At 40.5% G+C, this 11,974-nt stretch overlaps 1 protein-coding gene across 1 annotated transcript; it reads left to right on the top strand.

The window, feature by feature from the left end:
• The first annotated feature begins 739 nt into the window (after nt 1–739).
• Nucleotides 740–11,700, top strand: LOC311001334 (uncharacterized protein). The gene is made up of 2 exons (XM_083992392.1): nt 740–1,029; nt 9,387–11,700. The coding sequence occupies exons 1-2, from the start codon at nt 837–839 to the stop codon at nt 10,448–10,450; spliced, it is 1,257 nt and encodes a 418-aa protein (XP_083848518.1). The 5' UTR covers nt 740–836; the 3' UTR covers nt 10,451–11,700.
• The last annotated feature ends 274 nt before the right edge of the window (nt 11,701–11,974 follow it).

Genomic DNA, 11,974 nt, shown 5'->3' with positions numbered 1-11,974 from the left:
TTTGCTTTTGTTTGCATACTGTATACTACATTTTGCCCAAATACTAGTAGCTATGTGGTTTTGAATACAGCCACAGTGTTACAGCATCAGCTGCACTGCTATGAAGAGTTCATGCACCTAATTACACATCTGATAACTAATGCTTTTTAAGCCACTGTCCCAGAAAATATAAGATGTGAAGGTTTTGAGTCGGACTCTGGAAGAATGAACATGTAGCTTTCCGTCCATTCAGGCTTAAAAGTCCTATTTTCAGTGTCCACTTTTCTTTTCTTTGAGCACGACATGTGAAATAGTAGGCTAGTTCTTCCACTTCTCTATCTCTCCTCTCTCTGCCGTGTATCTCACTGACAGCAGAGCCTCTCCAAGTGATTGAATGCATGGATGTGATTGGCTGATTAGAGTCACGTGATTCGCTGTGGCGATCTGCGAGTATCCCGAGGGACGCTCCATTTTTATACCGTAACAGATGCAGAAGCTGCGCCCGTTAAACGCTCAGACAAGATTGAACAATCCTCAATATTTCGTCAGGAAAGCAATAGTAGCCTATCGTCTGGTGGTAACAATCCACGGATCGAGGGAGGTTCAAAGAGAATTTTATTGGTTTTCTTTGACGAAGCGTTAAGCTGAACTTGTCGCTGTTTTCTACTCGAATGATATTGATGCACGTACCCAAACCAACCGGAAGAGGTTTTCGCTAGATTAGATTAGAGTCGACTCCTTTATTGTCATCATACAAAGCATGACGGAATTGCTGCAACCCACGAACGGCGCATAAAGAAACGAGAAACACGGTTCGGGTCGCCTTGGCAGGGACAATAAAAGGTTTAGCAGTAAAAATGTCTCATTTCGAGGAGCTGAGAGGATTCGTTACCGAGAGACTCACCGCCGTCTTCCAGGAAATCATAGCGGCCGTGGACAGAGTCTTAGCCGGCTACGAGGCGGAGGCTTCGGGCTTCAGACAGGAGTTCGAGCGGCAGAGGAACCTGCTGGATATTCTACTACAGCCTCGGGTTGTTCTCAACAAAACTGGTTGGTGATTCAGTTTTAAATCCATTGACCTCAAAGTCCTTGTGCGTAGAGAAAGAGGACATATTGTAGGCCTACTACATTTATCTTTTAACTTTTATGTGGCTATCAACAAAAGTAGCTACTACAGGAAGTTACAAAAACAAAGAAGGTCTTTTTGTTGAGGCGAGTTACTCCGTAAAACAATAAGCTGGCAAGTTAAAAATTTCAGTTTTATTTCCATAGTTATGGTTTTTTTTTTTAGTCATCGCCTGAATCTACAGATCGGTTAATTTCCTTACACGTTATTTTGCTCTATGGTTAATTTTGAAACCGGAGTTATTGTAAGAACTCATAACTAGAAAAAACATTTCCAAGAATGGAAATGGTGTGAATGCTGAAAGCAATGCTGAATGAGCTGAAGAAATTGTTGAAACAATGCTGAATGAGCTGAAGAAAGAAAGAAAGAAGAAAAGGACAGAAGGAAAGAAAGAAAATGGGAAGGGTAGATGGAGAAAGAAAGAAAGAAAGAACAAAAGGACAGAAAGAAAGAAGACACAGAGAGAAGGGTAGATAGAGAAAGAAAAAGGAATAATAGAACATAAAGAGAATAGAGAATGAATGAAAGAGACAGAGGGGTAGTAAGAAAGAAGGAAAGAAATTGGGGTGGATAAATGAAAGAGAGAGATATACAGAGAGCAGTAGAAAGAAAGAAAGAAATGGGGTAGAAACATAGAAAGAGAAAAGGAGTAGAAAGAAAAACAGAAAGAAACAAAGAAGTAAAAGAAATGGGGTGAAAGAAAGAAAGAAAGAAAGAAGAAAAAGAGAGAGGGGGATGATAGATAGAAAGAGGTAGATGGATGGATGGATAGGGAGGGAAAGATAGAAAGAAGTTATGTAAAATACAAATGAAGGAGTAAAAGAAAGAAAGAAAAAGAGAGAAAAAAAGAGACAAAGGGTTTATAGATAGATAGATAGATAGATAGATAGATAGATAGATAGATAGATAGATAGATAGATAGATAGATGTTAAAAGCTGCGTCCTATATCCTAGGCTCCACCTGTAATTGTACTACTATTAATAGAGTTGGAAAGACTAAACGTCTGAACTTAAATTCATGAGAAAAATATAAATTGTTGGAGATGTTTACATCAAAAGTATAAAATCATTGAGAGGTTGATGAGTGTGAGCTGAAAACGTGTGTGTGTGTGTGTGTGTGTGTGTGTGTGTGTGTGTGTGTGTGTGTGTGTGTGTGTGTGTGTGTGTGTGTGTGTGTGTGTGTGTGTGTGTGTGTGTGTGTGTGTGTGTGTGTGTGTGCGTGCGTGCGTGTGTGTGTGTCTGACGGTCTCTCTGTCTGCGTGTACATGTGCAGAAAGTAAAACTGTTGATAAGCGCCACAGAACTCCTCTCTCCCTAATGATCTGATTGATTGGCAGCCTGCCCTCAGAAGTTACCATGGCGACTCAACTAACTGCTTACATTTTACTGTGTGGAACAGTGTTGTGTTTGTGTGTTTGTCTGTTTGTGTATGTGTGCATGTGTGACTGTGTGTGAGTGTCTGTGTGTGTCTGTCTGTGTGAGTGTGATGCCTGTGTTTGTGCGTGGACATCCTCTGTCAGTCTGGTTTATCATGTGTCTGTTTGGGGCTGTGTTTAAAAACATCTTAACAAGCGGCCAGGCTGCACCTGCACTGTTCTATTTATAGACTTTGATAACGAGCTGGCCAGTACAGCTGGACCAACTGCACACAGAGCAGAGCAGAGCAGAGAGATTTGAGCTCGGAGCAGCTTCTGAAAACAGCCCAGTAAAAGAGAACCATACCTCTTATCAGAATGTGGCCATGACTACTGGGGCAAGGAGACCTTCCTGAGCACATTGATGTGCATTAAATGTTTGTAGGGCAAAAACTTTTCTCAGGGTCGCAAGGTAGAAAAGGGGGGCATTTCTGTTTTTCTAAAAAAATCAGCTCCTACTTTTATATTGAAGTGGATGAGCCACTGGAGCGGGTCTAGCTGCACAATTAGGCTCATAGAGACAATTCTGTAAGTCTGTCTGCTGTTTTGAGCACATCAAATGAGACACGACAAGTGTGGCTACAAACCAGTGAGGAAATCATGTGTCTAGAGTTTAATTTGTGGCCGTGCTGGCAATTTATCCAGAAAAAATCCTGAATGTTTTTTCGATCCCTCTCACTCTAGCGATGATGTCACTCACTCTGCTCGTTAGACGCAACACACACCCATTATAAAGCTGGATTTTGTCAAAAAACTTAATGATTTTAAAGCGGCCAAATATCAGAAACTGTTGAAGATATCAATAAGCTGAGTCATAGAGGAATACTTAAAAAGTTTGTCTACAGCTCAGAATTTGAATGAAGTCTCTAGCTGAAAGTATGTGGACACTTTAAAGGCTGAAAGAAGTAAGAAGATTTGAAGAGTTTCAAGACTGTTCCAATGCATTCTCTATGGGGGAAAAAAATCAGAAATAGTTGAATATTGCAAAAAGTATGAATAGTTGAAAAGAGAAAAGACATACCACACCTGTCCCGAAAAGGCTGAACATTTTGATATTTGAATTGTTGAAATAGCACAAAGTATGAAGGACTAGTTAAATGCCAAAGAAAGGCAGAAAATGGCTGAACCGAATAACAATAGTGTGAATGCTTCCAGCATTCACACTAATTACGCAGCAGGTTTAATGGTGTGAAATGGTTGAGAAGTGCCTCAGTAGTTTAGGATAAGTGTAAAACAATGTGTTCAACATGAAGAAAATTGGGGAATGTGTATTTTTAAGTCTAAATGGCTAAAGAACAAATTTACCAGCAACTTATGTTCTGTCAAATGTTAAAATGGTTCCAAAAGCAGCTTGTATTAAGCACAGAGCTTTGATTAAACTGGAAGAGTGGAGAGAAGAAGTCCATTAACTAAAACAGGGAGATACATAGTTGCAAAGTCTGACCTGAGAACTGTATTAAAGATGTAAAAAACTATGAGCAGGAGCAAAGCAGAGTGAGATGGGTTGCACCTCCCGAGCTACAGCCAGAAAACCGTGTGGCGTGTGTGAGTGTGTGGGCTGTGTTTATAAGCATGGTAACAAGCCCCAGGCTGCATCTGGCTGTGTTTATAAATGTTAATGAGCTGCAGCTGCTGTGTCCAAATGAAACATACAGAGCAGGACTAAAGCAGATTCATATTTGAGCTTGGCCCACCTCCCTTAATCAGAAAACCGTACACAACATCGAGGTGACTATCTGGCCTTTCACTTCTGAGCCAGATACAGACTGACGGTTCATAAACATTATTGAACCTTTACTAATATTAATGAAACAATATTATACAGTGTGGAACAATGTGTCCAAAATCAATAAAATCTGGTGTATTTTGAAAATTAAATGGCAAAAGAACAAATTTAAAGGGATAGTAGCATTTTTTAAAGTGGGGTTGTATGATCTACAAATAGCCCCTAAGTACTTTAATTGCAGTAGAAGACTCTCTGCACTCCTCCCGTTAGCAACGCCAGCCCATAATAGCCCTGCCCAGAGATTTACAACATACAGTGTTGTGAATGGACCCAAAGAAACGGCCTATTTTCACGGCCTAAAAGAGGTTTTACCTGAAAAAAAATACACAGTTCCATTGTTCTCTATAATATAATTTTTTCCAGCCCTTCAAAGTGCAGGAAAAACACTGTTTTTATTTGGACCTAATCAACTCACGTATCCCTCCGCCCAGGGTTAGCGCCCGCCGATCAGGCAGTTGGTTATAGGTCCAAATAAAAACTGTGTTTTTCCTGCACTTTGAAGGGCTGGAAAAAATTATATTATAGCGAACAATGGAACTGTGTATTTGTTTCAGGTAAAACCTCTTTTAGGCCGTGAAAATAGGCCGTTTCTTTGGGTCTGTTCACAACACTGTATGTTGTAAATCTCTGGGCAGGGCTATTATGGGCTGGCGTTGCTAACGGGAGGAGTGCAGAGAGTCTTCTACTGCAATTAAAGTACTTTTGTAGATCATACAACCCCACTTTTAAAAAAAATGCTACTATCCCTTTAAGCACAGAGCTTTGAGAGAGAGTACAAGTAGCTGTACAACAGGGACCTACAGAAGTACATAATAAAGTCTGATCTGAGAACTGGATGAAACGTGTTTGTGTAAATGTGGCACAATCTGATCTGAGAACAGCTTCAAGAGCTGGTTCTAGAGTCTGTGTGTGTTGCTGACTTGACACAGATGTTATGAGCTGCATCCTGTGTCAGACTGATTTAGTGTCTGTCTGTCTGTGTGTCTGTGTCTGTGTGTGTGGGTGTGGGGCCGTGTTAACGAGCGCCAGGCTGCACCTTGTGGACTGTTTATAAACATTAACAAGCTCTGGCCTTGGGCTCAGAGGTTGCCATGGCAACTTGAGGTGGTTGCCAATTACGACAGAAGCACCCCAGGCTGAGGCAGACAGAAACATCGAGCAAAAAGAGTGTTTTTTCCCTCTGCACTGGTCTCACATTCGGGCTTATTCTATCTATCTATCTATCTATCTATCTATCTATCTATCTATCTATCTATCTATCTATCTATCTATCTATCTATCTATCTATCTATCTATCTATCTATCTATCTTATTTTTAAACTTATCAGGATCTAATTAATGTGGCTAGTGTTAGGCAGATATTAGAAACCAGAGCGATAGATATAACAGAGTGGCGACACTCCCATAGGACTCCGTTGTAAAAAATGGCGGGCCGACTTCCGGGTCATGGAGCCCTCAATAGTTCCAAACATTCCTCCCGCGGCGCTGGACCACGTCTGTTTCTATGGCTGCACAGCAAGAAACTACTGAGCTACGTTGATGAAATACCGACCAATTTTAAGTTATAAAGTGGTAATAATCGTTCCCAAGTACAGTAACAATGTTGACTTAACAAAATAAAAATTATTAGACTGATCGGTTCATTGAAAAACATTTATTTATTTACGTAACTGTGGTGATTTCAGTCCGTAGCCCAGAAGCAGCCCTGCTCACGTTTCATTCAAACAAACTAATACCACAGCCACAGTTGTTAATTTTCATCAATAAGACCAACATTAATCTCTTTAAAATAATTTAACCAGCCAGCAGTCAACCTCTAAAAGCATGCGGATACGTTACTTGGCTCGTTTCCTCCTCCGGGAGGAGGACGGTCGGCCCGCCGGCAGATCAGCTCAGTAGAGCGGCTGCTGCTGCTGCGGACAGCCGCTGCCCCTGGTTCCCGGTCGGGGCTCACGCAGACTCTGCACTTCTCCCAGAACAAACATCGGTGCAAGTCCCTAACAAACGTTATGAACTGACCACAGACTCTGGATTAAACGGTGACTTTCTTGCATGAAAAAAATATTAAAACTGTGACTTGTTGACAGGGCTAAAGCCAGGTTTTGGCAGCTTTACTGCTATGGCTTGGTTGCCGCGAAATGGCGATATCGATGCTAATTTCTGTTAGCCCGTCTATGAGGTTTTGCATTATACGTTAGCATTAAGCTAACGGGCTTTATGTTTAGTTGTGATACTGGCTGTGTGTGTTTTGAACGTTGTTTCAAACTGTGTGGGTTTGATTGAACATCTTTGATGCTTAAATGTATATATTCCCACTTAATATATTGCTTTACTCCTCTTCTTATGCCATTTTTACTGTAGGGCAGGCTAATCTTCACTTTAGAGTGACAAATAAATCCTTGAAGCAAGAAGATTTTGCCTTTTGTTTGAAAACTGACATTGATGTACATACAGTAATTCAGTAACAGTTGTAAATACACCTTTGTAGGGTTTATTTTTTAATATTTACCGTCCAAAAGCAAGCTCAGTGCTGTCTGTCCCATAGCAGAACATGACAGCGGCAGCCTCGTTTGGAACTATTGGGAGCTACATGAACCACGTGACCGCGCTGGCGGCGACATCAAAGGTTGTCGCCACTCTGTTATATCTATCGCTCTGTTAGAAACTAATAGCAGATCATTGTTGAAATCTCACAACTAAGCAATATCTGAGGAGTAACAATTAACTTAACTTAAAGGACAATTCCAGGCGAATTCAACTCAGGGCTGTATTTTCCTATCATTTTAGGTCTAACAGAAGGAATCTGAAGATTTTCATTTTAATTGCTCCTGTTTTGCGGTAGTTGTGTCTGTCCCCGCGTCGCCACGGCAGCAATGAATGGGAGCGGATGTAAGTTCCGCTGTTTAGGCTGTTTACAGCCCTCAAAGCTGCAATTTTTTTCCACAGACAGCGTCAGATGGCGACTCAAACATGCACCGAGAAGTTTATTTACTTCAAGCAAGCCGACATGTTTGTAAAACTAGATCTAATTCAAAGTCTCCCAGAGTCTCGCGCGAGACCCAAGTTGACGCTCGGTGTGTTCAGGTGCAGTGGGAGCTCCCGTTTGTGTCATAAACACAGGAATATCAACTCCTGACTTGCTTCAAGTGTACATTTTTTTCCACAGACAGCGTCAGGTGGCTACTCAAAGATGCACCCAGAAGTTTTTTTTTACTTGAAGCTAGTAAAGAGTTGATATTCCTGTGTTTATGACACAAACGGGAGCTTTCCCACTGCACCTGAACACACCGCGCACGGCAACTGGGTCTCGCGTGAGAGACTAGACTCAAAAGACTTTGAATTAGATCTAGTTTTACAAACATGTCGGCTTGCTTGCAGTAAATAAACTTCTCGGTGCATGTTTGAGTCTCCATCTGACGCTGTCTGTGGCTTTGAGGGATGTAAACAGCCTAAGCAGCAGAACTTCAATCCGCTCCCATTCATTGCTGCCGTGGCGATGCGGGGACAGACGCAACTACCGCAAAACAGGAGCAATTAAAATGAAAATCTTCAGATTCCTTCTTTTAGACCTAAAATGATAGGAACATACACCCCCGAGTTGAATTCACCTGGAATTGTCCTTTAAGGAGCAAGACAAATTCAACGGTGTTAGATAGTTGATTATTGCACATGTTGTGAGCTACATCCTGTGTCAGTCTGATTTAGCGTGTGTGTGGGCTGTTTCTAAACATGGTAACAAGCCATCTGGCTGTGTTTATAAATGTTAACGAGCTGCAGCTGCTGTGTCCAAATGAAACATATAGAGCAGGTCAGAAGACAAGAGATGTTTGTAGGTCAAAAACTTTTCTTGCAAGTGCGAATTAGAAACGGGAGCCATTTCTGCTTTCTGCTGTTCCAATGCATTTCCTATGGGACAAAAAATCAGAAAAAGTTAAATATTTTATAAAGTATGAAGGAGTATTAGGGCCAACCCCCCAAAAAAAAAAGAAATCCGGCACAAGAAAAAAAAAAAAAAAAAAAAGCCAGACAAAAAAATAAAACTGCAGAGGCTTGACCATGTACCACAACAAAGCGACCAGCGACTGACGGCTGCATGACAGCAGCAGAGTGACAGACAGGCTGCCACACTCTGCAGCGCCATAAAAGTGAACAATAAATCCGATTAACTTTGACTCAATGCCGGAGTATGACAATGAAAACAAGAAACATTAAGCGGTAGGCCTACTTCATAATCAGCACACGAATCACTTCCGTGTCCAACCCCTGCTGCTAACGTACAGCAATCAGCATTCTTCATTGCTGTCCCCCATATCTATGGCTGCCCCCCCCCCCACACAAACACACACACACAATCATTTATAAGTTACATAGAGACGTTATATGAGCTAACGTTTAGCGTGACTAAACGTGACTGGAGACACCTCCGTGACTAGACCACCGCGATCCAGGTCTCTGCCTCCTCCTGTAGTATACAAAAACAAATACTATACAGGATAGGCCTATCTCCTCTCCTCCTCTCCTGTAGTATTTGTAGTATTTACAAATACTACTACAAGAGCCTGTCTGTCACTCTGCTGCTGTCATTTTTTCTTGTGCTGGATTTTTTTTTTTTTTTACCTGACTTTTTTTTCCCCCTTGCACCAGATTTTTTTTTTTTTTGGCTGGCCCTAATACTCCTTCGTAGAAAAGTAATAGCTATAATGTCCAAAAAAAAAGCTGCACATTTTGATATAAATTGTTGAAATGGCACAAAGTATGAAGGACTAGAAAAAGTTTTTTTTTCTTTTTTTCCGTTATAAAAACACACACATGTACTGCCACATTTGTTGTCTGACCTTCCTTCACGGGGACTGCGCTGCCCTTGTGTAACTTTTTGCTCCAAAATATGGCTGTTAGGCACGTGTTGACACACAACCATGAGTCGACGACACAAGGAGCTAATTAAAACAAATTAACCGATAGTATTAGTCGGTCAAACAGTTGATCATGTGCATCCCTACTAGTTCATACAGACACCAGTCATATGAGTGACTGATTGAAGACACTGTTGTTCATGGTGTGTGTTTCATTGTTTCTGCAGGTGATGAGCACCTGTTGATGGTTAAAGTAGAGGATCCTCCTGAGTTGACCACTAGTCTGGATCAGGAGAACCCAGAGAGTCTACATGTTAAAGAAGAAAAGGAAGAACTACTGACCACTCCAGAGTTCTCCCTCGCTTCTCTTCATATGAAGAGTGAGGATGAAGAGGAGGAACCTGAGTCCCTACAACCTCATCAAAGACAAACTGAGACAGAGCCTCCATCCAGCAGCTCAGCTGAACAGATAGAGGCTGATGGAGACGACTGTGGAGGATCTGAACCAGCCAGGAACTCAGATCAACCTGAAGATCTTCAACCAGTTACAGACGATGAGGTCACAGAGACGTGCTCTGAAGCTGAAGACGGTGATGATGACTGGAGAGAAACCAGAGCATCTGAGTCAGGTTTGAACAGTGGAGCTATTCATACAAGTGATGAAGAAAGTGACACTGGAAAGAAGTCTCGCAGCTGCTCAAAGTGTGGGAAAACATTTAGCACAATCGGTTCATATAGGAGACACATCGTAATGCATACAGGAGAAAAACCATTTTGCTGTACTACGTGTGGGAAAACATTTTCATATCAAGCGAATCTTAGAGAACATATGAGAGTCCACACAGGAGAGAAAACATTTCCCTGTTCTGTCTGTGGTAAGAAATTTAGACAACGAGGGCATGTTTATGAACATATGAGAGTCCATTCAGAGGAGAGACCATTTGACTGTGCTACCTGTGGTAAAACATTTAGATTTCATTGTCATCTTAAAGACCATATAAGAATTCATACACAGGAGAAACCTTTTAGCTGTCCTACCTGTGGTAAAACATTTAGACATCGTGGGAGTGTTAAAGTGCATTTGAGAGTCCACACACAGGAGAAACCGTTTGACTGCGCTATTTGTGGAAAAAAGTTTTCCCAGAAGTCACGTCGTTTAATGCACACAAGTGTCCATTCAAAAGAGAAGCCATTTGGTTGCAGTGTTTGTGGAAAAACCTTCATGGAGATGGAGAATTTTGCGACGCACATGAAATCCCATAAAGGAGGGAAACTTAAGTTGTTGTCTTGAGAGGAACATGAATATCCATACAGAAGTTAAACCATTTGCTTGTAGTGTGTGTGGAGTGAGGCAGTAGATAGAGTTAAAAGACCCCTTAAATCGTTTAGTTGCAGTTTTTGTGAGAGCAGTACAGTTGAAGTTATTGTGGCCGTCAATTCTCGGATATTTCTGGCAAGAGGAGACGTATGAGTGTATTTCACCTCAGGAATGTTACAGCAGTGTGTGAGGTTGTATTAAGCTGTAACAGCTCATCACAACATATTGGAATCTTATGTAAAATATTTTGTCGAAGTTTATGATTTTAAAATTGCATGAAATGGCATGTTCATGAAATGAATGCTACAAATACATGGAAACACATGTATTGAAGGCAGCAGTAAGTTAGGCTGCAGAGTTGTTGGTTGAACTGAACTGTTAACGGCTCATTACGAGTTGATAAAAATGAATTGTGTGTCAATTTTTTGTGTTACATTCTGTAAAATCTATTTCTGGTGTATTTGCACTTGGTGGAAACATCTTTTGTTTTGTTACGAAACAAACTGAATGATCATTCATTTTCATTTCAAATACCATTTTTTCTAAAGTTTTGGGTTTAATGTTTAAAACTGGTTGAGGATCAGAATTTACATTTTAAGACTTTGCTTTTGAATCCTCAATTAAAGCTGCAAATCTATACAAAAAAAAATGTTGTTGTTGGTGTTCAATTAAAATTCACTAAGGTCCAATCATAATCCAATCCAGTGAAGGTCTGGAACATCAAAATGTCTGTTTCAGTGCCTTTAAGTAGGATTGTAGTTACATCGGAATCTGTGTCGAGTGACTAGATTGTAGATTGTCAAATAAATAATAAAATACACAAAAGTAAGATGAATACATAAGGTTTTTGATTGTGTTTCTCAAAGAACTTTAGAAAAATAACACAAGAATTATTTTTACTTTTAAACTTAAAGGAGCTGTATGTAAGACTGTGGCCAAAACTGTTGCTGCAGTCAAATTCAATACACAGCAGCACGTTGTTTCCCCTCCTCTGCCCCAGACTCGAGGTAGCCAGATAGCTGGGGGGTAGGGGAGGGGAAAATAATCCAAAATCCGTCAGGCAGACTCCCTCTCAATTTTCAAGAATAAATTTGAAACCTTCCTTTTTCATAAAGTATAGGGATCTGAGAATGGCATAATTTCTTGATGTCTAAATTGATTTGTTTTAACTTGATTTTAACACGGGTGAACTTCATTTGTATGATTCCTATTGTTTTATTGTTCATCACTGTGTCTGTATTACCTTTTAATTGTCTTTTTTATTAATATTGTTTTTAATTGTTATATGTGGTTTTGTTTAGAGTACCTTTAGATGCACTTTTGTATGTTTGTACTTTTGTATAAGGTGCTATATAAATAAAGTTATTATTATTATTATTAAATTATTATAGCCACACACTAACCTCTGCTCTGCTCCAGCTTTGTGGCTATGATACCCGAGACTCACTCACACAGTCAGTCTCTGAGTAAAGATGATCGTGCCTCAAGACTCACCTT

Source organism: Trachurus trachurus, assembly GCF_905171665.1.
Source record: "Trachurus trachurus genome assembly, chromosome: 18".
Lineage (NCBI taxonomy): Eukaryota > Metazoa > Chordata > Actinopteri > Carangiformes > Carangidae > Trachurus > Trachurus trachurus.
The sequence above is the reverse complement of the archived record's forward strand: the minus strand, read 5'-3'. Positions and strand labels throughout refer to the sequence as shown.